The sequence below is a fragment of the Onychostoma macrolepis genome, chromosome 24, assembly GCF_012432095.1.
Source record: "Onychostoma macrolepis isolate SWU-2019 chromosome 24, ASM1243209v1, whole genome shotgun sequence".
Lineage (NCBI taxonomy): Eukaryota > Metazoa > Chordata > Actinopteri > Cypriniformes > Cyprinidae > Onychostoma > Onychostoma macrolepis.
Window position 1 is genome coordinate 21,628,664 of NC_081178.1, and position 27,229 is coordinate 21,655,892.

The 27,229-nt window shown below is 38.1% G+C and overlaps 1 protein-coding gene, 1 long non-coding RNA gene and 1 pseudogene across 3 annotated transcripts in view; 2 read left to right on the plus strand and 1 right to left on the minus strand.

Moving 5' to 3' along the window:
* The first annotated feature begins 8,523 nt into the window (after nucleotides 1-8,523).
* Nucleotides 8,524-27,229, plus strand: part of LOC131533621 (NXPE family member 3-like) — a 28,646-nt gene continuing 9,940 nt past the window's right edge. Inside the window, exons 1-2 of the mRNA XM_058765973.1 lie at nucleotides 8,524-8,696; nucleotides 8,779-8,840. Of these exons, the coding sequence (XP_058621956.1) occupies nucleotides 8,603-8,696; nucleotides 8,779-8,840 (156 nt within the window). The 5' untranslated portion in view covers nucleotides 8,524-8,602. The remainder of the gene's footprint in view (nucleotides 8,697-8,778; nucleotides 8,841-27,229) is intronic.
* Nucleotides 17,026-18,415, plus strand: LOC131533622 (putative nuclease HARBI1; annotated as a pseudogene).
* LOC131533623 (uncharacterized) lies at nucleotides 21,409-24,590 on the minus strand. 2 transcript variants are annotated; one of them, XR_009269173.1, is made up of 4 exons: nucleotides 24,512-24,590; nucleotides 24,295-24,385; nucleotides 23,849-23,932; nucleotides 21,409-23,483 (listed from the first exon to the last, which is right to left on the minus strand). It is a non-coding gene; the product is annotated as an uncharacterized LOC131533623 (long non-coding RNA). The 2 variants fall into 2 exon arrangements; XR_009269172.1 differs by having other exon boundaries at nucleotides 24,295-24,391; nucleotides 24,512-24,575.

Sequence of the window (27,229 nt, forward strand, 5' to 3'; positions counted from 1 at the left end):
GAAACAAGTGTTAATGATAAATCCCTGTGATGTTTGTACTGGCTACTGTATACAGGTCACCAGGGCACCATACAGACTTTATTAAAGAATTTTCTGATCTTCTATCGGAGTTAGTGCTGACTGCAGATAAAGTCCTAATCGTTGGTGATTTTAATATCCATGTTGATAATGACAGAGATTCATTGGGATCAGCATTTATAGACATTCTAAACTCAATTGGTGTTAAACAACACGTGTCAGGACCTACTCATTGTCGAAATCATACTCTAGATTTAATACTGTCACATGGAATTGATGTCAGTGGCGTTGAAATTTTGCAGCAGAGCGATGATATCTCAGATCATTATCTAGTCTCCTGTATATTCCATATAGCTAAAGCTGTAAAGCCAACTTCTTGTTACAAATATGGTATAACCATTACCTCTACCACAAAAGACTGCTTTATAAATAATCTTCCTGACTTATCTCAGTTCCTCAGCATATCCAATAGCTCAGAACAACTTGATGATGTAACAGGAACTATGGACTCTCTCTTTTCTAGCACTTTAGATGCGGTTGCTCCTTTACGCTTAAGGAAGATTAAGGATAAGAGTCCAACACCGTGGTATAATGAGCACACTCGTGCCCTAAAGAGAGCAGCCTGGAAAATGGAGCGCAGCTGGAGGAAAACTAAATTAGAGGTATTTCGTTTAGCTTGGCGGGAAAGTACTCTATCCTACAGAAAAGCATTAAAAACTGCTAGATCTGATTACTTTTCGTCTCTTCTAGAAGAAAACAAACATAACCCCCGGTATTTATTCAATACAGTAACTAAATTAAGGAAAAAACAAGCATCAACAGGTGTTGGCATTTCCCAAGAGCATAGCAGTAATGACTTTATGAACTACTTCACTTCCAAGATCGATACTATCAGAGATAAAATTGTATCCCTGCAGCCGTCAGCTACAGTATCGCATCAGATAGCGCACTATAGACCCCCTGAGGAACAATTCCACTCATTCTCTACTGTGGGAGAGGAAGAATTGTATAAACTTGTTAAATCATCTAAACCAACAACATGTATGTTAGATCCGATTCCATCTAAACTACTAAAAGAGCTGCTTCCAGAAGTCATAGATCCTCTTTTGGCTATTATTAATTCATCATTGTCATTAGGATATGTCCCCAAAACCTTCAAATTGGCTGTTATTAAGCCTCTCATTAAAAACCACAACTTGACCCCAAAGATCTAGTTAATTACAGACCGATCTCAAATCTCCTTTTCTGTCAAAGATACTAGAAAAGGTAGTATCCTCACAATTATATTCCTTCCTAGAGAAAAATTATATCTGTGAGGAATTCCAGTCAGGATTTAGATCGTATCATAGTACTGAGACTGCTCTCATTAGAGTTACAAATGACCTGCTTCTATCATCTGATCGTGGTTGTATCTCTTTATTAGTTCTACTGGATCTTAGTGCTGCGTTCGACACTATCGACCACAACATTCTTTTGAATAGACTACAAAACTTTGTTGGCATTAGTGGAAGTGCCTTAGCATGGTTCAAATCGTACTTATCTGACCGCCATCAGTTCGTAGCAGTGAATGAAGAGGTATCATATCGATCACAAGTGCAGTATGGATTACCTCAAGACTCAGTACTAGGGCCGTTACTTTTCACGCTCTATATGTTACCCTTGGGAGATATTATCAGGAGACATGGTGTTAGCTTTCACTGTTATGCTGATGATACTCAGCTCTATATTTCTTTATGCCCGGTGAAACACACCAAATTGAGAAACTAACGGAATGCATAGTCGATATAAAAACTGGATGACGAGTAATTTTTACTGCTAAATTCTGAAAAACAGAGGTGTTAATTATCGGACCTAAAACCCCACATGTAATAACCTAGAACATTATCTAACACTTGACGGCTGCTCTGTCAATTCTTCTTCATCAGTCAGGAACCTAGGTGTGCTGTTCGATAGCAATCTGTCATTTGAAAGCCATGTTTCTAGCATCTGTAAAACTGCATTTTTTAATCTCAAAAGCATATCTAAATTGCGACCAATGCTCTCAACGTCAAATGCAGAAATGTTAATTCATGCGTTTATGACCTCAAGGTTAGACTATTGTAATGCTTTATTGGGTGGTTGTTCTGCACGCTTGATCATCAAACTACAGTTAGTCCAAAATGCAGCAGCTAGAGTCCTTACTAGAACCAGGAAATATGATCATATTAGCCCGGTTCTGTCAACACTGCATTGGCTCCCTATCAAGCATCGGATAGATTTTAAAATCTTGTTAATTACTTATAAAGCCCTGAATGGTTTAGCTCCTCAGTACTTGAGCGAGCTCTTATCGCATTATAGTCCTCCACGTCCGCTGCGTTCTCAAAACTCTGGCCGCTTGATAATACCTAGAATATCAAAATCGATCATGGGCGGCAGATCCTATTCTTATTTAGCACCCAAACTCTGGAACAGTCTACCTAACACTGTTCGGGAGGCAGACACACTCTGTCAGTTTAAATCTAGATTAAAGACCCATCTCTTTAGCCTGGCTTACACATAACACATTAATACGCTTCTATTATTCAAATCCGTTAAAGGATTGTTAGGCTGCATCAATTAGATCAACCGAACCGAACACTCCCCATAACACACGATGTACTCGTTACATCGTAAGTTGAATGGCATCTACGCTAATATTTGTCTGTTTCTTTCCTAGTCTGTTTCTCAGTCCGTATCCGATCAGATGGTGGATCAGCACCAAGAGATGATGTCTACAGCCCTGATCGTCAGCGGAGACCAGGACACCCAGATGACCCCAGAGATATATCCCCAGATATATCAACCAAAAATAACAAAATAACTAAAATATAATAAAATACCTAACTACATAATACTACTATTGTTAGAAATTGCAACAAAATTAAAATAGAAATATAAACTTTTGAACTGCGGGTTTCGTCTGGTCAGAGGAGAACTGGCCCCGACTGAGCCTGGTTTCTCCCAAGGTTTTTTCTCCATTCTGTCACAGAGGGAGTTTTGGTTCCTTGCCGCTGTCGCCTCTGGCTTGCTCAGTTGGGGACACATTATTTCTAGCGATTATCGCCGATTTGATTGCACAGATACTATTTAAACTAAACTGAGCTAGACAATGACATCTCTGAATTCAATAATGAAATGCCTTTAACTGAAAATTTAAAATTGAGTGTTTAATCTTATCATTATACATTACTGACACTCTATCCTCCAATTTGATACTGTTAAGTGCTTTGACACAATCTGTATTGTAAAAGCGCTATATAAATAAAGGTGACTATTATTTGTATAAATTACATTTAAATAACACATTGAGGTAGTGAATAAGAATTTGAAATTGAATGATAGGAAGAATTTACTCAATTGCAATTCAAAGAAATCCAACAGCCAAATTTAGCCTATTTAATTCTTGATAAGAGCATGTTTGTTTGTTTTTCCGCAGTTGATCTGATGTCTAATGAATTGAACTAAGTTTAATATTGTCAAAACAAGTCCACCACAATGCATTGAGACAACTTAATAAAATATGAAACATAAAAATGTATTGATTCCTGCTAAAACCTTATTTTATTATTTAAAACTGCACTTGTAACAGTTTAGCCCTATTAAAATTCTTAAATTTATTTGCTAAATTCAGATACATGCATTCAGATTCATGGATTGAACTGGAATTTACAATACATTCTCATTTAAATCTAACTAAATACCACACATCCCTGTTGTTTTGCAAGGAGAAGTAACATTCTTATTTGTCCTCATTATTTTTACATCTGCATTTAAGTATCAGTTTTTAAGAACTTACCAGACAGGATGATGCACAAAGAAAACATGCCAGCAGTAATGCATATCGTCTTAACCTGCCGACTGATAATACATAAAAAATGAGCAACTTCCAAATCATTCAAAACATGAAACCATTTTGACCAAAATGACAAATGTGACAAATAGTGATTACCTGGTGGATTTAATTTCTTCACGGATGGTATGACCATGGCTAAGTCCGCTGTTCTCCTAGAAGGATTTAACGTCAGCTTGTGAGCTAAGTACATGTTCTCCGACCTTAAACCAGTGTTCTGTTAAGTTGGTCACACTGCTCTGAAATTGGATAACGTGACATGTAGGTGGCACAACACAGCTGTCCTTAGTAATACTCTTTTGTTTATCCAGTTTTTCTTTGTTTAAGATGATTGACATTAGATGCCAACTGTCTTGCAGATAGTTAACTCTCGCTATTGGAACTACAAAATTCAGCAGTTATTTTTTTCCCTGTTTATCCAAAAAAATAAGAACACAAGTTAGAACACAAGAGTTTCTCTGAGAGGGCCGACACAGTGGCACTGTGGCACTTTCACAACATTATTCCACTTTTATTACAAGGAAAATATACCAAAAATAACCATCAGTTACTTATATCAGTTACAACTGATAAAAAGGGCAAGAGGGCACCAACGAAGGGCTATTTGAATTTAACCCTCTACCGCACGCATTATGATAGACCTATAAAAAAAAATATTTGACTCTTTTTCTTTTCTTGGAATGGCTTAACTTGAAGTGCTGTAAAAAAAAAAAAAAAAAATGGGAAAAAAATATTATTTTAAGGTACTTTATGATTTGTTGCCATACGGCAACAACATACAACAGTGGATCTAACTTAGAATAAGTGTAAGTTTACTTACAGTTAATATTTTTCCTCACAAATGTTTGTGGTGATTCAACTGGTGTTCTAATAAGCTTTAACACGGTACTTATAACCTTATACATACTTTCCAACAACTTCTGCTTTTATTTATTCCATTCTTTTTAGCTGAATGCTTTATATTATTTGAATTTCAATACATTTTTCATGAATATTATTTAAATTTCAAATTTATACAGTTAAAACAAATCTAATACTGTACGTCATGTATCATAAAACACTGACATAAAACCAAAAACACTGCAGTTCATGAAAATTCAACATTACGCAATCTTATGTGAGGAAGACTATGAACTTGAGGCTGAGCACCCCCCACCCTCCAATAATCCTTGAAACGTTATGTATGAAACTTCTCAAAGCAGTTTTTTTTTCAGAGGTGAGACACAGGTATACCTCACATTTGGTGCATTTCATCCTAACAACATCCTTACAGCCAGGATACATGCATCTACCTTTTTAAGACACCATGGTAGGCCAGTGGCTCACTGATGTAATGTTACCTGTATTCATATCTAATCAAAAGTAAAATTGCCATTTAAATTTGATTGTATCCATTATACACACGCCATTACCATACAACTAATCAACATTATATCACTAGCATTAATGATGTTATTGTTACAGCTTAACAGATTGCAGCTGACCTTGCTAGCTAGCTAAACTATTGCAATAATATCATTCCACTATTGCACAGAGTTGCCGCTACAACACATACATTTGATTGATTTACCAAAATATAATTTCATAAAAACTTTTTGAGTAGTGAATATGTCGTTATAACTTATCTGAGGTGATCTTTATGATTTTTTTGTGCATGTGACACGGGCTGGTCCTTGTTTTTTACTGACGTTTTAGTTTGCTTTCAGCAACTACTGACAAGAGACGGCAGTCTATCAGAAATTGCTCCACAGAAAAAACTGCATGTCACGTGACTTAACCAAAGCACATCATTGGCTAAACAAAGGTCTTCTCTTCCAACAAAAAATGAGAATGTTCTCTTAAAGACACAGTGGCAAGGAAATTAACACAAAGTGTATGTTGCCATATGGCAACACCATGCGGTAGAGGGTTAAGATTAGCCCACCCCAGAAATATGGAAAATATTAACCAGATTGCAGGTGAGAACAACCATGATGGGTTTGTTCCAGTAGAGGCAGACCTGTCGTGTGTGTGTGTGTGTGTGTGTTGTGTGTGTGTGTGCAATTATTACTTTGAGAAGAAAAATGTCTGTTATGGTTGGTTTCAATATCACGTTAAATGTGTAAAACATCTGACATGATTTATCTTGCATTCATTTTATACATTTCAAAACAGCAATTTTAACAGGGGCTTGTAGATTTTTATACATCACTCTTTAAATCTATGGGATTCCATCAGCCTATGGGATTGTTTCCTACTTTTAGTCAATTAAAAGGTGAAAATTTTAAGTTCAACTGCTTGGAAAACAAATAGAAAAGACACACCTGGCCTTAACAAGTCGCATAAAGCTGGGTGTTTCCAGAGTGTTGCCAAAGTCCATGACAACAATAGATGCCATGCTTTAAACAGCACATTCTCGTTGTAACGCCATGTACTTATGTAAGTCTGCCAGTTTATTGTAAGGTGTTGAGAATGAGCTGTTTAAATTCAACATTACGCAATCTTATGTGAGGAAGACTATGAACTTGAGGCTGAGCACCCCCTCCTCCGATAATCCTTGAAACGTTATGTATGAAACTTCTCAAAGCAGTTTTTTTTTTCCAGAGGTGAGACACAGGTATACCTCACATTTGGTGCATTTCATCCTAACAACATCCTTACAGCCAGGATACATGCATCTACCTTTTTGAGACACCATGGTAGGCCAGTGGCTCACTGATGTAATGTTACCTGTATTCATATCTAATCAAAAGTAAAATTGCCATTTAAATTTGATTGTATCCATTATACACACGCCATTACCATACAACTAATCAACATTATATCACTAGCATTAATGATGTTATTGTTACAGCTAACAGATTGCAGCTGACCTTGCTAGCTAGCTAAACTATTGCAATAATATCATTCCACTATTGCACAGAGTTGCCGCTTGGCAACATATACATTTGATTGATTTACCAAAATATAATTTCATAAAAACTTTTTTGAGTAGTGAATATGTCGTTATAACTTATCTGAGGTGATCTTTATGATTTTTTTGTGCATGTGACACGGGCTGGTCCTTGTTTTTTACTGACGTTTTAGTTTGCTTTCAGCAACTACTGACAAGAGACGGCAGTCTATCAGAAATTGCTCCACAGAAAAAACTGCATGTCATGTGACTTAACCAAAGCACATCATTGGCTAAACAAAGGTCTTCTCTTCCAACAAAAAATGAGAATGTTCTCTTAAAGACACAGTGGCAAGGAAATTAACACAAAGTGTATGTTGCCATATGGCAACACCATGCGGTAGAGGGTTAAGATTAGCCCACCCCAGAAATATGGAAAATATTAACCAGATTGCAGGTGAGAACAACCATGATGGGCTTGTTCCAGTAGAGGCAGACCTGTCATGTGTGTGTGTGTGTGTGTGTGTGTGTGTGTGTGTGTGTGTGTGTGTGTGTGCAATTATTACTTTGAGAAGAAAAATGTCTGTTATGGTTGGTTTCAATATCAGCCTATGGGATTGTTTCCCTACTTTTAGTCAATTAAAAGGTGAAAATTTTAAGTTCAACTGCTTGGAAAACAAATAGAAAAGACACACCTGGCCTTAACAAGTCGCATAAAGCTGGGTGTTTCCAGAGTGTTGCCAAAGTCCATGACAACAATAGATGCCATGATTTAAACAGCTCATTCTCGTTGTAACGCCATGTACTTATGTAAGTCTGCCAGTTTATTGTAAGGTGTTGAGAATGAGCTGTTTAAAATGAATTCAAGGATTATTGGAGGGGTGGGGGGGGTTGCTCAGCCTCAAGTTCATAGTCTTCCTCACATAAGATTGCGTAATGTTGAATTTTCATGAACTGCAGTGTTTTTGGTTTTATGTCAGTGTTTTATGATACATGACGTACAGTATTAGATTTGTTTTAACTGTATAAATTTGAAATTTAAATAATATTCATGAAAAATGTATTGAAATTCAAATAATATAAAGCATTCAGCTAAAAGAATGGAATAAATAAAAGCAGAAGTTGTTGGAAAGTATGTATAAGGTTATAAATACCGTGTTAAAGCTTATTAGAACACCAGTTGAATCACCACAAACATTTGTGAGGAAAAATATTAACTGTAAGTAAACTTACACTTATTCTAAGTTAGATCCACTGTTGTATGTTGTTGCCGTATGGCAACAAATCATAAAGTACCTTAAAATAATATTTTTTTCCCATTTTTTTTTTTTTTTTTTACAGCACTTCAAGTTAAGCCATTCCAAGAAAAGAAAAAGAGTCAAATATTTTTTTTTATAGGTCTATCATAATGCGTGCGGTAGAGGGTTAAATTCAAATAGCCATTCGTTGGTGCCCTCTTGCCCTTTTATCAGTTGTAACTGATATAAGTAACTGATGGTTATTTTGGTATATTTTCCTTGTAATAAAAGTGGAATAATGTTGTGAAAGTGCCACAGTGCCACTGTGTCGGCCCTCTCAGAGAAACTCTTGTGTTCTAACTTGTGTTCTTATTTTTTTGGATAAACAGGGAAAAAATAACTGCTGAATTTTGTAGTTCCAATAGCGAGAGTTAACTATCTGCAAGACAGTTGGCATCTAATGTCAATCACCTTAAACAAAGAAAAACTGGATAAACAAAAGAGTATTACTAAGGACAGCTGTGTTGTGCAACGTAAATGCCACGTTATCCAATTTCAGAGCAGTGTGACCAGTTTAACAGAACACTGGTTTAAGGTCGGGAGAACATGTACTTAGCTCACAAGCTGACGTTAAATCCTTCTAGGAGAACAGCGGACTTAGCCATGGTCATACCATCTGTGAAGAAATTAAATCCACCAGGTAATCACTATTTGTCACATTTGTCAAAATGGTTTCATGTTTTGAATGATTTTGAAGTTGATCATTTTGTATGTATTATCAGTCGGCAGGTTAAGACGATATGCATTACTGCTGGCATGTTTTCTTTGTGCATCATCCTGTCTGGTAAGTTCTTAAAAAAAACTGATATTTAAATGCAGATGTAAAAATAATGAGGACAAATAAGAATGTTACTTCTCCCTTGCAAAACAACAGGGATGTGTGGTATTTAGTTAGATTTAAATGAGAATGTATTGTAAATTCCAGTTCAATCCATGAATCTGAATGCATGTATCTGAATTTAGCAAAGAAATTTAAGAATTTTAATAGGGCTAAACTGTTACAAGTGTAGTTTTAAATAATAAAATAAGGTTTTAGCAGGAATCAATACATTTTTATGTTTCATATTTTATTAAGTTGTCTCAATGCATTGTGGTGGATTTGTTTTGACAATATTAAACTTAGTTCAATTCATTAGACATCAGATCAACTGCGGAAAAACAAACAAACATGCTCTTATCAAGAATTAAATAGGCTAAATTTGGATGCTGGATTTCTTTGAATTGCAATTGAGTAAATTCCCCTTCCTATCATTCAATTTCAAATTCTTATTCAATACCTCAATATGTTATTTAAATGTAATTTATACAAATAATGATAATAATTTATACATAGGCTACTTATCTTTAGTGTATGATCTCATAGCCGAAAAACCCACGCAAAATATCTGTAATGAGCTGCTGGTCGTATGCAGACGGGTTTAACGACAACGCCTCATATATAGTTTGCACCAAAGGATATTCAATATTCTCCGCATTTATAAAAAACTCGTGACAGCTGTAACAAAGCGCTGCCCCATATGATGATAGGTTTTCCACTGACTAGTGTTGGATAAAATTTGGTTTATACAACGTAACTGCTTTGTTTTTTATGACTAATAATAGCTGCTTAGCCTACATAAGCTCAAATAAAAGAGAAAGGGTGTAGAATCGCCTGTGGCTTGAACTAAAGATTCTAGATTTGAACGCAAGATTCTATCGGAGCGCTCCTGCTAAAAATAAGTTATGAGACAGTGACGTATTCAACTGCAAGTGCAAGAAACAAACTGATTTACAAAGTTTTTAAGCATACATCTGTTGGTTATGTTCAGTGTTATAGCCTTGGTGATGTTGAGATTTTAGTACGGCACAAATCTTTCATATTCTATCTCAAACAGCTGTTGCGCCAAAGTTTAAAGAGACTTTTTTAAATCCTATCTAGGATATATCCATATGGAAATGTATACAGAATATATTTCTGTTTGTGATGGATCCTTGTCTTCTGCTCTTCCTTTCTGAAACTCTTAAACACAGTTTTATACTGTCATTTTTAGCTTTACATTTTAGGAGGGATGTGTGTCTTATTCATTTTACTCATTGTTATAAAGTTTCTATGTGGCTAATGTTATTTATAATTATACTAAAATTTGTATTTCAAATAATTCAGATTTCTATTTTATTTTTTCGAATTTCTATTTTGTCTATTTCAGTCTTTCACATTATCATTGTTGAAGCCATTTCTATGGAAGTAAAAATATTTTAGTATATTTTGTAAAACCTGAGAAAACCTGTGTTGCAAATAAAACATAGAAATTGGAATGTAAACAGTTAACCAGTGATTTAGTATAATGTAGTTTGATTGGCTGTTAGATATAGTATGAAAGAAATAGAACCCGCGAAACAGTCAGAAGCCACTGGACTTTGGAGCAACACAGTCTTTTGACCTACACGTACCTGTACATTTAATTTGTAAGAAAAGTAAATATCCTAAGTGTTTATTTTTATGTTTTTGAGATTCATAATTAAACAGTCAAACGAAGAACTCTGGATTCAAGACTTTTATTTGACGTTTCGTGTTGAGTACAAAAGAACTTTGAAGTCCTAAGCTAATGAGTCAGCTTGTTGCACTCACAATCAAGTCAAAAGACTGCTCGACATAGTCAAAATATCGAGTGAAAGAAGATTGCTCGACGAATCCAAAAGACGAGCCGCGTGAGAAGATCGCTAAAGAAAGACGCGCTCGCTCGTGATGACGGCGAGCTAATCGACATTTTCTGGCTGATCTGAGGGAAACCCGCTAGCGGATGATAAAGATAACAGACCAATACGGACGAAAACTACATCGCAGCTCAAAAAATACAGAAAGAAAGCCAGTACAGTGTGAGTCGGCTGAATGAAACTTTCCCTGGAACAGGTCTGATATTTTCTTCATCGTATAAAAGTGACAGTAAGTGCTCACTGGATATTTCGTTCTGAAAGTCATAGAGCTTTACATAAAGAAATCCTGCACATCAGTGACTCTTTTAAACGAGTGCTTATAAGAAGATTAGAAGCTGTGTACAATAGGAATTGTGACAGTTTTCTGTGTGAAGATTTTAAAGTGACATGACATGGCAGATGAAAGCGCAGCTGCATGGGTTGACCAAAAGAGTGCGCCAAAGCCCACATTAAAGGCTGAAAGGAGAACGCAAGGGAAAGTTGGCACAAATAACCAAACAGAAGAATGATTTAGCCAAATTGAAGGAAAATGAACACAATGTTAATCTCATTAAAGATGAAGCATTGCCAAGGTTTGAAAGATGCGTTAGAGAGTATGAACGGATTAATGAAGAGTTGTGTGAGTTAATAGACGAAGATGATAAGAAAGCGGATCAAGATGCTTACAAGAACAGATATTCTGAGTTTCAGCGGTTTATAGAAAACACAAACAAATGGATTGCAGATGTCTTAAAAGATGAGGAAGATGCTATTAGGCCACATGATAGTGTGTCCAGAGCTAACTCCGTGGTAAGCCACACTTCCAGTACTAATTCTGCAATGCTGAGAATTAAAGCTGAACGTGAAGCACTGTTGGCAAGAGCTGCAGCAATGAAAAAGAGAGAAGCAATAGAGCAGGAAGAAATTCGCTTGAGAATTAGAAAAGAGGAATTAGAGCTTGAAACTGAGCTTGCTGCTTCAGATGCCAAACTAAAGGTGTACGAAGATTTTGAAGATGCTCAGGAATCTAAATATGATTTATTAGAGCCACCTTCAGGACCCAGATTTGAACCCATGATGCGTAGACAAGAAAAAAACAGTGTGTCAGCTGATAAGACATTCCTTACATTCAATCCAAAGCCAGTCACTCAAGTTGGTGCTTCAGATAGAAGAAAGTCATTGTCAAGGTTTGATGCTGTCAGCAGCACGCCACATCTTAATCATCATGATCACACTGATTCTTCTGCAGATAGCCTGCACGAAGTGCTACAGCATCAAAACAAAGTCACCGAGATGCTCATTAAACAACAGAGTTTGTCTCAACTGCCTCAAAGAGACATACCCACGTTTACAGGAGATCCTCTGACTTACAGATCTTTCATAAGGGCTTTCGAGCATGCTATTGACAGTAAAACAGACAGTCATCAAGACCGGCTGTACTATCTTGAACAGTTCACGAGTGGAGAGCCACTTGATCTCATTCGGAGCTGTGAGCACATGAAACCCGACAGAGCTTATAAAGAAGCCAGAGAACTGCTTGATCGTCACTATGGAGATGAAATGACCATCGCTACAGCTTATATCAAGAAGGCTATGGAATGGCCTCAGATAAGGTCAGAAGACAGAAAAGGATTGAATGCTTTTGCATTGTTCTTGGTCGGATGTTGTAACACGGTGAATGATGTGGACTACATGGACGAAATTAACAATCCTACCAACATGAAGTCCATTTTATCCAAACTTCCATTCAAACTGAAAGAAAGATGGAGAAGTTACGCTTATGACATTCAAGAAAGAACAAGAAAAAGAGCCAGATTTCCTGATTTAGTGGAATATGTGTACCGTCAAGCAAAGGTTGCCAATGACCCGCTGTTTGGAGACATCCTGGACTCCACTTCAAATAATCAGAACAACTCAAAAAAGCAACCAAGCATTAGAAAAAGCGAGTCTAAAAGAAGTAGCTTTGCTGTGAATGTGTCCGCTACTGAAAAAAATTTCAGTAAAAGCCAACCTGAGAAGAAACCTTTTGCAGTCAAGTCAGCAAGTGTCTTTCAAAGTCCCTGTCTTTACTGCCAGAAGAACCATGCACTAAATGTATGCAACAAGATTCGAGAACAGCCTCTGAAAGAAAGAATTCAGTTCTTGAAAACGAACGGTCTTTGTTTTGGGTGTCTGACGGCAGGTCATATGTCCAAGGACTGTAAAAAAAGGGCTTCTTGTCCAGATTGTTCATTCAAGCACCCAGCTATCTTGCACATTGTTAAGGAAGATGCTTCATCAAAGAATAACAGTGCAGATGACAGCTCACAAAGTACAAGTGAAGTCACAAGTGCTCTCGTGTCTGCAGGGTGCAGAAGAGGTGACCATACTGGGGCCGGGAATAGTGAGTGTATTCTTCCCATCGTACCTGTGCAGATAAAACACAAGAAAGACACAAAGATAATCAAGACCTATGCTTTCCTGGATCAAGGAAGTACAGCGACTTTCTGCACTGAAGAATTGGCAAAGAAGTTGAATATGCGAGGCAGAAAGACAGAGTTCCTGCTTCGTACTATAGCACAAGAACAGAAAGTGAATAGCTATGAACTTACTGATCTGGAGGTGTGTGGCTTAGAGGAGCAAGATTACATTCAGCTTCCCAATGTGTATACTCAGCCAGATATACCTGCAAAAAAGGCCAACATCCCACAGAAGAAAGATTTGGAGAAGTGGTCTTACCTGAGTCGAGTCCATCTCCCAAAACTTGAAGCAGAAGTTGGTCTGCTCATCGGTGTCAATGCATACAAAGCCATGGAGCCATGGGAGATTATTAATAGCCAGAACGACGGACCATATGCTGTGAAGACAGCTCTTGGCTGGGTCGTCAATGGGCCAATCAGCAGATGCCAAGAGAAGGAATCAGATGATGGCAAAAGACAAAGTTTCCTTGTCAACCGTATTTCTTTGATTAGCGTTGATGACATGCTGATAAAGCACTATAATGCAGATTTTCCAGAAAGAAGATGTGACGACAGACGAGAACAGTCGCAACATGACAAGAAGTTCATGCATACAGTAACAATATCAGCCCAGCTCGTGAATGGTCACTTCCGCATCAAGTTGCCTTTGAAGGATGACAAGGTGAAGATGCCGTGCAACCGTGGTATTGCTGAGCAGAGGCTTAACTCTTTGAAAAGGAAGTTCAGTAGGAATACAGACTTCTTTCATGAGTACAAGGCTTTTATGGACAACATACTGGAAAAAGGCTATGCAGTAAGGATTCCAGAAGAACAGTTGATTCGCAGTGATGGAAGAGTATGGTTCATTCCACACCATGGGGTGTACCATCCAAAAAAGAAGAAACTCAGAGTCGTCTTTGACTGTGCGGCAACTTACCAAGGTGTATCGCTAAATGACCAGTTGTTGCAAGGGCCTGACCTAACTAACACCCTCATCGGAGTGTTGCTGAGATTCAGACAGGAGCCTGTCGCCATGATGGCAGATATCGAGTCCATGTTTTAGCAGGTGTGGATTCCAGACACGGACACAGATATGCTACGCTTTCTCTGGTGGCCAGATGGTAATCTGAATGTGGAAGCAGAGGAGTACAGAATGTGTGTGCATCTGTTCGGTGCTACATCATCCCCTAGTTGTGCGTCATATGCATTAAGAAGAACAGCGGAAGATGCAGCATCAAAGAGTACCCCAGAAGCCACACAAACAGTCCTCAAGAACTTCTATGTGGATGACTGTTTGAAGTCAGTAGCCACAGAAGACAAAGCCGTTGCTCTTGCGAGAGAGCTGATGACGTTGTGTGCCAGTGGTGGTTTCCATTTGACTAAGTGGGTCAGCAACAGCAGAGCAGTGCTGGGCTCTATTCCTGACCACGAACGAGCGGCTGAAGTCAAAGATCTCGATTTGGAGTATGATGAGTTACCAGTGGAACGGGCATTAGGCGTACAGTGGTGCACAAGTTCTGACAGCTTCAGGTTCAAAATACATCTGCCGGACAAGCCATGCACAAGACGGGGCATTTTATCTGTAGTCAGTTCAGTGTATGACCCAATGGGCTTTTTGGCACCACTCCTACTACCGATCAAGCTCATTTTAAGAGATCTCTGCCAAGAAAAGAAAGGTTGGGATGAAGAGATCAACGAAAAATCATGCCGGACATGGATGAAGTGGCTGACAGACTTAGACAAGCTTTCAGAACTCAGTCTGAACAGATGTTTCAAACCCTCTGCATTTGGGTCCACAAATGCTGCTCAAATCCACAATTTCTCAGACGCTAGTCAAGATGGATATGGCGTTGTGTCGTATCTCTTGTTGACAAATGACCGGGGTGAGAAACATGTATCATTCTTGATGGGAAAGTCCAGAGTCGCTCCACTCAAACAGATTACAATCCCGAGAATGGAGTTGACAGCAGCGACTGTTGCAGTCAAGATTGATCGGATGTTGAAAGAAGAACTTGAAGTTCCCCTGATGGAGTCGGTCTTCTGGACGGATAGTACAACAGTACTAAAGTACATCGAAAACGATGCCCTTCGTTTCAAGACGTTTGTGGCAAACCGTGTCTCTTTCATTAGAGAAGCGACTACATCTTCTCAGTGGAAGTATGTCAATACTTCACAAAACCCTGCAGATCAGGCTTCAAGAGGTTTGAAGATCCAGAGCTTCATAGAAAGTAAGAGCTGGTTTCAGGGGCCTAGTTTCCTGCAAAAGGATGTTGAATGGCCGGAACAACCTGAACAGTGTCCTTACCTGACTGAAGATGATGTTGAGGTGAAGACATCCGCTGCAGTGTCATGCACAAACTCAAACGAGTGCACAGATCCACTGAACCAGCTCGTTGAGTATTACTCCAGTTGGCATAAGCTGAAAAAGGCGGCAGCCTGGATGTTGCTCTTGAGAAGGATGTTGCGGCACCTGAGCGAGAAAAGAAAAGAGTTTGAGCAGAACATACAGCAAAATGAGAATGATCCAGGGAAATGTAGATCTATAGTTGAAAAGCAAATGGTGATGTGCAAGAAGAACCTGGAAAAAAGAAAACTCACCGTGGAAGATCTATCCAGAGCTGAAATTGAACTGGTTAAATACAGTCAGAAACAAGCTTACACGGAGGAGATACAAGCCTTGAAGTTGGCAGGCTCCCGTGTGAAAAAGAACAGTTCTATCTTCAAACTGGATCCATATTTGCAAGATGATGTGTTGAGAGTAGGAGGACGTTTGAACAGATCGGCGATGCCTGAGGAGGCCAAGCATCCTGCCATTCTGCATAAACAGCACAGAATAGCTCACCTCATTCTCCACCACATCCATCAAGAGTGTGGACATGGAGGCAGGAACCATGTCTTAGCCATATTGCGACAACGGTATTGGATACCAAGAGCCAATGCAGCAGCAAGAAAAGTGATTTCAGAGTGCAACCTCTGCAGAAGACTGCATGCAAAGGCAGGAGAGCAGAAAATGGCGGATCTGCCACAAGACCGTCTGCTCCCTGACAAACCACCCTTCACCAACACGGGTGTGGATTATTTTGGACCTTTCGAGGTCAGAAGAGGACGTGCAAAGGTTAAGCGTTATGGAGTGCTCTTCACATGTTTAACTGTCAGGGCAGTGCATATAGAAGTAGCCCATTCTCTTGACACCGATTCATGTATTAATGCCATACGGCGGTTTCAAGCCAGAAGAGGTCAAGTGTCAATTATTCGTTCTGACAATGGCACGAACTTTGTCGGCGCTGAACGAGAACTGCGTGAGGCATTGGCAGAGATGGATCAGTCTCGTATCAATGAAGTAATGATGAAAAAGGGTGTGCAATGGATTTTCAACCCACCTGCTGCGTCTCACCACGGCGGTATCTGGGAGCGTCAAATTCGCACAGTGAGAAAAGTGCTGAGCTCTGTTGTGAAACAACAGCTCTTAGAAGATGAAGGACTACACACTCTCCTATGTGAAGTTGAGAGCATCATCAATGGGAGACCCTTAACCACGAACACAGATCACCCAAATGACCTCGAGCCGCTGACGCCCAATCATCTGCTTGCGTTGAAAACACAGCCTAGTTTTCCACCTGGGGCCTGTACCATGAAGCCGGTTTAGCTGGCTAGCCAGGTAAGTTTCAGTTTAGTTTGCCCCAACTCTGGGTTTTAGGTACCATGAAGGTAGCTCGGCTTTAAGCGTTGTTTGTTGCCATGGTATCTTATGCTGCACGGCTAACCTGCTCCGGGGCAGGTTATGTTCTGGATTCGAGATCTCAGACTGAAATTCGACCAATCAGCTGTGATCAAAGAAACATATAGGTGACGTCACATATCCCAGTGTCTGTTGCAATGGCTTCACCTTTTCTACCAAATCCTGTGGACATCTCCGCACAAATTGTTAGACGAGCACTTCGTAGAGAAAGAGTTTTTAGGGACAGACAAAATCCCCTAGATTTTCCTGATACTTACTTGTATGAAAGATACAGATTCTCCATGGAAGGAATCTCTTATATTTGCGAACTTCTTGAGCCGCACATATCAAATGTGACACGTCGAAGTCATGCTCTTACTGTACCGCAAATGGTATGCATTGCGTTGCGTTTTTGCAAGCGATGCGTACTTGTATGCGGTCGGTGATGCAGAGAACCTTGGGAAAAACACGGTTTGTCGAACCATTCGCAAGGTGGTCCTCGCACTGCAGGGGTACATGAATAGCTTCATAGTGTTCCCTGGACATTTATCGACCATGTCCATAAAAGAGGGCTTTTATAAAATTGCCGGTAAGACTGATAGGGTGACACTACATGAACAGATTTACTTTTATACATTCACTTTTTTCTCCCCAGAAAGCAGATTTCACTTAGAACACTTAAATTATACAATACAGTACATGTTAATATTATTCTAAATCTTTTAACAAATATATTAATCTTATGATAGGATTCCCTAGAGTCATAGGAGCAATAGACTGCACACATGTTGCACTCTCCACAGCTCTTGGAGAACATGAGGCAGATTATGTGAATAGAAAGTCCTTTCACAGCCTCAATGTTCAGGTAGGTGTACTATAGATTCAAGATGACTTATTTTCAGTGAGATGAATCATTAACACATATGACAATGATCTACTGTACATTTCATCTTCAGATAACTTGTGATCATGAATGCATGATCACAAGCTTGATGCCAAATGGCCTGGCTCAGTGCATGACTCACGAATTTTCCGTGAGTCTGTGTTGTGTCAGCGCTTTGAGGAAGGCAAGTTACAGTACAAAACACTTTAAAGTGTTCTTTTTAATTGACAAAGCAAAACTTATACAATTTTCCCCTTTTCTGTTCTGTGACAGGGCTTTTTGATGGCCTGTTGGTAGGAGACAGGGGTTATGCATGCCAGAGATTTTTACTAACCCCCTATCCTGACCCTCAGACAAGGCCACAAAACAGGTTCAATGTGGCCCTCAGTAAAACCAGGGTCAAGATTGAGATGACCTTTGGCATCCTAAAGGCACGTTTCAACTGCCTTCGGCGGTTAAGGGTGTCACCAGAGCGGGCATCACAGATAGTGGCTGCATGTGCCATTCTGCACAATATAGCCACTATCAGAAAGGAGCAAGCACCATCACTAAACCAGCTTCTCCCCGATGAAATTGACCCAATCACACTTGACCACCCAGCTGGCGCAGCTGTCAGAGATGCAGTCACCATACAATATTTTACTTAATAAAAGCACATTGAAACTGCAGATAGGTCTCAAATGGTTTTATTGTTGATGTGGCTAGGGAGGGAGAAAGAGAGAAAGATGCATTAAGTATTGAGTATTCATACTAATGTGTTTCCTGTTTTAGTAAGTTCACATACTGAGATCTGTTTTTCCAGTTGTTTGATCTCCAATTTAATTTTTTTAATTTGGAGGCTCCTCAGCTCACAGTCCAGCTCCTTTAGAGTGCAGTCCCATTCTAGGCTCCTTTTGTAAAGGGCCCTGACTGAGTCAGTTTCCACCTGAAATATAATTCCACCACAAACAGTCATTACAAATCTTAAGGTAAATCAAATGACAAGGCAGGAGTTAATACAGGCACAGGACTGTCTGTAATTTATGTCAAGGGTTTAAAGCAGTACCTTGTTCACATTCCTTCTGAAGCCCATTGAGGTAGAGGCATCAGTTTGTGGGGCAGGTTGTGAAAAATCCTACAATAAAAGATAAGGGCCAGTCACATTTGTGTGACATTAAAATGTGTGCCATAAACAAAAAAACAAATGCATTCACCTCAGCAATGGTTTCAGAACACACAGAGAGGGTGTCTTCGTCATTTGCTTCACCCTAATAAATTAAAGTAGGCCAATGTAAAGCGTAACTGTTGTAAAGCATATTCATAGTGTTCTGTCTGCTGCAAGCTCACCTCTGTGTGGGAGACTGTGTGAAAGTGTGCCGGCTTCAACAGGGACACTGTATTTCCCTCTACTGCAGAACACACAGTCAGCCACATGTAAAACTTTTAAAAGGTAGTAATGCATTGCACACATACCCAGTGTCACTTGCTTAGAGGAGCCAGCACCAGGGTCAGATTGTACAGCACCTGTACCAATACCATCCATAATCGGCCGCCTTATTGCTACTCAGAGCCAGCTCCTCTGCCACAGTGTATTCTGGGGGAGGTGGCCCTCCCCCAGTTTTCCGAAGGTCACACTTTTTTCTGTTTGCTGCAAAAGAGTTTTTGTGAAAATGTTCACGAAAATAATAAAAGGTTATGGTAAATACTCACCACTTTGAATTATATTTTTATATTTTGTCTTTATCTGCTGCCAAGAACGTTTGTAGTTGGGGTTGCATCTAAAAATCAATGAATAGCCTATTAATCTATATGACACAGGCCTAATATACAGTAACATTTTTAGATACAAATACGTTTATACATACAGTATACGTATATACATTTTAATTTAAGCATTAATAAATTTTTTAAATAAAAATGTTAACATTACGTCTAATGCACAGTGAAGTAACAGGAGTAACTTGAACAACTAACGGAATTAACATTAGATTAATAAATGCTGAAAAACTATCGTTCATTGTTAATTCATGTTAGCTAATGCATTACGTTCTCTAAACAGATACAACCTTATTGTAAAGGCATCATATACACGCGCGCGCACACACATACATCATTTTTAATTAATATTGAATGTATATTTGTTTAACTTACGCATTAACGCAATCAGCGATCTTTTTCCAACACTCTTCTCTTGCTTTGGCAGCAGATACAGTATTACTGCGTGCTTGAAACACATGTTTATATTCTTCATACTTTTGAATAATTATTTCTTGCTCCTCCGCAGAAAAATAGACAGCTCTCGCTCTATCCATATTGAACGCGATTGGTTGTTCGGTGCCGACGTCACTCTTTTATGTGCACGCGCCCGTGGAGTAATCATAGCTTAAGGATCAAAGCCCGAGTTGACAGAGAAAGTTGATGAGCTGCTTCATGGTACCAATTAAGCCTGATTGCATCGGTTTGGTTTTGTCAACTCAAAACTAATCCTGTAACCCGGAGTTTGTTTAGCCACCATCATGGTACAGGCCCCTGGTGTGTTCACTAAGGATGATGTCTACGCCCGCCGGCGCTGGAGACAAATACAATATATGGTGGATCTGTTCTGGCGAAGGTGGACTCACGAATACTTACCGCTTCTGCAAGAACGGCAAAAATGGCTCGGCTTAAGTAGAAGTTTCAAGGTTGGGGATGTCGTTCTCGTCGCAGATTCGTTTCTGCCAAGAAACTCCTGGATGTTAGGCAGAGTCATGAGAGTGATGCCTGACTCCAAAGGCGTTGTCCGAAGTGCTGAGGTTCGGACGAAGACAAGCATCATTCAAAGACCAATAACTAAACTTTGTTTGTTGCAGGGAGAAGACTGAAGATAGAAGAGAAAGACTTGAATAGAGTAGAAATTACCATTTGAATAGTTTGAATAGTCTATGAAAAGTATTTAGTTGTTAAGTATGTTAATACTTGCCAGTTAACGTTTACCTTAAATACTTGCCTATGAAGAGAAGAAGATTCTTGCTAAAAGGAATTAAAGAAAGTGTTGAATATAAGAGTATAAATGACTTCAGTTTAAGTTTAGGTTGATAATTGATATGTTAAGGCCTAGTCAATTAGGGACCGGGATATGTTGAAGCCATTTCTATGGAAGTAAAAATATTTTAGTATATTTTGTAAAACCTGAGAAAACCTGTGTTGCAAATAAAACATAGAAATTGGAATGTAAACAGTTAACCAGTGATTTAGTATAATGTAGTTTGATTGGCTGTTAGATATAGTATGAAAGAAATAGAACCCGCGAAACAGTCAGAAGCCACTGGACTTTGGAGCAACACAGTCTTTTGACCTACACGTACCTGTACATTTAATTTGTAAGAAAAGTAAATATCCTAAGTGTTTATTTTTATGTTTTTGAGATTCATAATTAAACAGTCAAACGAAGAACTCTGGATTCAAGACTTTTATTTGACGTTTCGTGTTGAGTACAAAAGAACTTTGAAGTCCTAAGCTAATGAGTCAGCTTGTTGCACTCACAATCATAAAGTTTTGATAAATAGCTACACCTCCACATTTCATTAAGCAGCACAGCCATTTTCAACTATGAACAGTTTCTTGAGCACCATGCACATGAGAATATTAATAATTTCTGAAGTATGTGACACGGAAGGTTGGAGAGCAGGGTAAAGTTGGTTTTATATTGGCACATTCACAACATTCACACATTTCCGCGTTCAATAACTTTCTAATTATATGTGCAATAAAGTTATTTGGTTCCCTGAAGAACCTTTTATTAAATTGTTCCTTGAAGAACCTTTTTTTTCTTAGTGCCATGAAGAACCTTTTTTGGTACTGCAAAGAACCCTTTTCAAAGGTTCTTAAAAGAACCCCTTGCAGTTCTTCATGGCACTTTATTAGGAACCATTCATGAAAAGGTTCTTCATGGCCCCAATATAGTTAGCAAACATACAAAGAAATCCAGGAATAGGAATAAATGCATGTTTATTATTCCTTGTGCCACATAAAGTCATATGAATAGGCAACCAAAATTAATAAAGTAGACAAATTGCCCAAAATCAAACTGAAAACAGCATTAAATAAACACACAAACCAGAAAACAGCAGAAAAAAATACAATAAAAACAGTACAATATAAAACAGTACAGATACTTGTAAGATAAACAGCAGCAACAACAACAAATAAATATGCAACTTAAGATGGCTTAATTAATTTTAACTACAGGGAATTAAAAACTTCCTTCACAGAGAAACGCATTTCTTTCAAAAAGAAAGCCTTAAACTGATACATCTTAGACTCGAGAATTGTAACGATGAATTGCATACCATCTGCAAACAAATACTGTTTCAACATCCAAAAGTGATGGAAAGACTATGAATTTTCATAAACAATTAAAATTATCTACAGTTTAATATAAACGTGCGAGTGTATGTGTTGTGTGTGTACGTATGTGAGTGTATGTGTTGTGTGTAGGGGTGTAACGATACACGACTCGCGGTTGAACGATTTGCGGGCATTTTCCAAATGGAAGTGATCATCCCTGTCCCCTTGTAGTGGGAGCGATGTAATTTCCTCGTCTTCAGCTGAGATGTTCCTGTGACAACGCAGCACGATCTGTATAGGCATAAAAAATTGCCTATTTGATATTTAAAAGTCATACATAGTCTTTATATATTAGCTTATGCCATGGTCTGTCTGAATACTCGATTCTGATTGGCTGGCAGGTGTTGATTAAATTCATTTAACTGCACAGGTAGTTCCAGGTCAGTTTAATCACGTTCCATATTAATGTGCTTCCTATAAATATTGGTAAACATGGTAATATACAGTGACAGTTGAAAAAATAACCGTCATTTTTATCGTCAAATATTGCAGCGCAAATATTATTAACATCTTTAATATGTGAATGCTGGCAAATGACCATGGCATAAACGGGATAAATCAACAGCTAGCTGTGCATTAAACAATTTGAATGCACTTCGCGGAGGCAACCACCTTCTTTGCCTCTGCGTCGTGCATTCAAATCGTATTTAATTTAAATTTAAACATTTAAATTTTTAAATATAAAATGTTTATTTACAACAGTTATGCTAACAAAAAAAAAAAAAAAACAGCGACATCTGCTGACAGAGACCATGCTGCATTGTCACAGGAACATCCCAGCTGAAGATGAGGAAATTACATTCCTCCCTTTTTGGAAGTGCATTCTAAACGACTGCATAATGATAAGCGTGTCCACTACAAGGGGACAGGGATGATCACTTACATTTGGAAAATGCCTGTGAATCATTCAACTGCGATTTGCGTATCTTTACACCTGTGAATGTGTTTGTGTGTCTGTGTAAGTGTGTTTGAGTTATCTCTACATACAGGGAAGTGCGTGTGTGTGCGTGCGTGCCTCTCGGTGTGAGAGACACCGTGTTTTGATTACAGGGAATCTACAGGGATCTACAGGGAAATATAAACCCTCTGTACACATACAGGGACAGGTATAGTCTTTTGGAAAATGAAAGCCTCCAAAAACATCAAGGTCTTTCTCAAATATTTTGGATACGCAACATTGTATATTTGGTAGAGTGAGTACAGGAGGCTGAGAGCGAGGGAAATATCAGTGCCCCCATCATCTTTGACCATGTCCTCTCCATCCATCTGAATGGTAACTGAGCCACTGGTTAAAGGGTTCCCATCTTCACAGTCTTTTAGGACGATGGTTGGGGTTGGGTATAGAGGATCCTGTGACAACAAACATTTTTAGGGTTTGTAGGAAATAAACGGTGATTTAAAATATATAATAAAAACAGTTTCTCAGTTTATGACCCTTTTACTTTGTCCTAGTTCATGACCCCTTTAAAATATTAAGCACTGTTTTTATTATCTGATCACTGTTGCCTTGTCTGCTATTACAGATTGTTTGATATGTATGGAGTATTTAAGCATTTTAACCTAAATCACAGCAGTGTCTATGAATGAAGGATGTAGGCTGTCAAACACACACATTTTTGTTAAAAATGAGATTATTTTTCACCAATTAGAAAAACAATACAAACCCTTTGATAGTGTGTTTTGGTTATTTAAAATACTTATATTTATGCATTTACCGTCGATTTCTGTCAGACGCGAGGAAACGCAACCTGTCAGCGCGGGCGCCTGAAGTGAAGAGAGCAGGAAGAAACGGCGCGAAACTGCATTTGGCAAAAATAAATAAAAATCATAAACAAGTTTCTTTCTTGTAAAATTATGATGTGTCGTTCTTGATAAAGTATTTCACAGATGCTTCGGATATGTTTAGCGACAGTCGGAGGTTTGGTGTGATCGGTGTGTGCGTGTGGAGGAATGAGCGACAGGCCGAGGCCTGCTCACCTCGTTTGGGCAGATAAGAACATTTGAAATGACCTTTTAACTAACAGACTAGTCTAACGTTACCTCACTGGATTAAGGTTGATTTTACCATTTAACCACTCATGACCACACAAAGAAAGAACGAATAAACAATGTTTTATTTCAGTACATATGATATTTATAATGATTACATGAATTCACTTACCGTTAGCCTTTTGGAGAGATTCAAAAATAACAAAATAACGGACAGTCTTCCCAGTGCCTCGAACATCGGCGAATGGAGCGAAGAAACCGCTCTACACCTCATTTGGGCAGATAAAACCATTTAAAATTAGATTTTTCACCAGTTAGAAAAAACAGCAATAAATAACCCTTGATATTTTGTTCTAGCTATTAAAATAGTTCTATGTATGCACACTTACCGTCGATTTCTGTCAGACTCTCAGAGAAAACGCATCTTGTTCCGGTGTTGTGCCGAAATTGGTGACTTAGCGAAAACTGTGACCAGGGGTCGCTGTTCAGCAAATGTTCTCGCGGGAGCGCGCACGCGTTAGATCAGACGCAGAAGCCGAATGATCAGCGTCAGAGGAGACGAGCGCTGCTGTAAAATATGTTTCATGTCTTAAGACTAAAGAAAATTAGACAAGCATCTAAATTCTTATATAGAAAATAAATTAAATATTAATGCTGCTGTTGCCTGCGAATGTGTTACCCTACTACTAAGAATGGTTTACTTGTGATGTTATGTAAAACATATTTCTGATTATCTGATAAATGTAGGTCTTATCTTTATTCTTATTACTATGATAAAATAGTAATAAGATAATAAATAAATAAATAAAACAACAGCCCATAAATCTAATTTATGTGATGTTTTTTAGGTTATCATTCACAAGGTTTGTTCCTTATTCCACCTCTAACACTGTTGAAATGTCTCAACTGTAAGTATAGTCAACTTAACTGTATAGGTAATTTCAATTTAACTTACATTAAACTGACTTAAAACTTGAGTTGAACTTCGTATAGCCTAATTTATTAAAAAAAGTTAAGAATGGCTTAACTTATTTTGATGAGTTAAAGTAATGTAAAAACATGACTTTTTCATGACTACAAACAACTATGCTATGTTATGTTAATTAAAAATGTTTTATTTCAAACATACCATTTTACTTCTTGACTCTCCTAAAACTCCTCACCGCACAATAATGACTGAAAGGAGAGGGAGGGGAAGAATCATTTCCCACAAATGATCACTTCGTCTATTTAATGGCGTCAGAAATTGAGAGTCCTCTCCAAACTTAGATCTAAGTCACTACAAGCTAAGCCCTGTCGTGGCCGTGATTTTCCTCATTACTAACCCCATTCCTCATTACTGAAGAATGGTTAGTGTGACGGGGTTGAGTTCAGACTGAGAGACATAACTTTACAGTCTGTTTTTTTAATCAAATATTTTGCATTTTTTTAGAAAATATTTTTTACAAGAAAGGAACACAAGTAAATGCTTACATTGTTGCCAAAAATCACAGGCACTATGCACATTTTGTTATTAATTTTCTAAGTACAAACTCAGGGACATTACAAAATGCTTGGTTCAAAATAGATATAAGACATTTATTTTATGCTAAAAATATAAAAATGCAATAATTATTTTTATTAATTTTAATGGGCATCCCAAAGTTTTGTGAAAAGCTTCTAACAATTCATTTTGGTGAACCACCACTTTTGGTGAAACTCTGGGGGACTGAAATATTACCGAATCCCAGGAATGACCCAAAAGTTAACCTTCCTATTAATATTTTTTTTTAAACCTTTGTAATGCCATTTTTCTAACTTTATTAAATTTTTGACAAGACTCAGAGGTGGCATTAATACATCTCATAATAACAATGTTATGAGATTAATGTTTTAAATATATAAATTTCAATGAATTAAATGACTCAATTTATACTTTAAAAACAGAAACTGCCAGTAGGTGGCATCAAGTCACTGTCTTTGTCACTGAATCATTCATTCAATCGATTCGTTCAAACGGCTGATTCATTTAGGAACGAAGCAAGTGACTCTCTTTATGAATGGGTCATTGAATCATTGACTCACTAGATTTGTTCAAAAGCAAATATTCATTCATAAACAAAACAGCTCTGTGTCAAAGACTTGCGCAGAGGCTCAGCTGTGACTTTGTTTTTTTAACTATATTTTTGTTGACGAAATAGAGAAAATAGACAACAGTGTTCCTAAAATGTAAGTCACTTAATATGAACTTTTGTATAAAATCAAAAACTGTTGTATAAATTAAATTTCACATTTGCAAACTCTCATTAAAAAGCTGTTACCCTCCGTTCGTCGCTATTTCACAAACTTCTATTTTAATGAATGAAGCTCTCTACACTGCACACTTAATATATTATTTACATCTCTCTACACTTTGTTTGTTACAATGAATGACAACAACTGCAGTCTGCGTTCACGGTCTGTGTTGTGAGGAGCAGCACGCGCAGCGATAGAGAAGCAATTCTATTGGCTGCAGTCTGCAGGTATTATGGCAAAAGACGGCATTGCGCAGCGAATCATAAACACAGCGCTACGTTTATATGCAGGACTGGGATCGCTTTCGTAGTCTTTTGAATGGATAAAATATAGAAATCACTTTAATTTCCAAATAGTTGAAAATGAAACGCCGCCCCCCCTCGAAATTCACTCCCCGGAATCCGTCCCCCCGCTTTTCCAGCCCTGTAGCCTATATTCTTTATTTTAGGATCGGTGGATAAAAACTTAGGATATGATGATAATTCTCTGTAGTTCAGTAAGACATAGGACAAACCCGCAAATGGTTTTATTTTAAAGAATAACTGCGGTGACAAACAAGGCAATAATACCAAATAGTCCATCAGCGTGAACTGGGGTTGTATGTGTGGATAATGGGAATAAAAACCTTGCTGAAAGAAACCCCTTCTTTTCTTTTTCTTTTTCTTTTTTTTTTTTTTTTTTTTTTTGCATATAGGCCTATTTTAAATGTTTTTGTTTACTAAAACAGCTGTTATTAAATCTGACATACAGCAAATATTATTATTAATGTGTTTTAGTGCGTATTTAAGCAATAAATGTTCATTTTCTCTGCAACATTTTTATTTATACTTTTA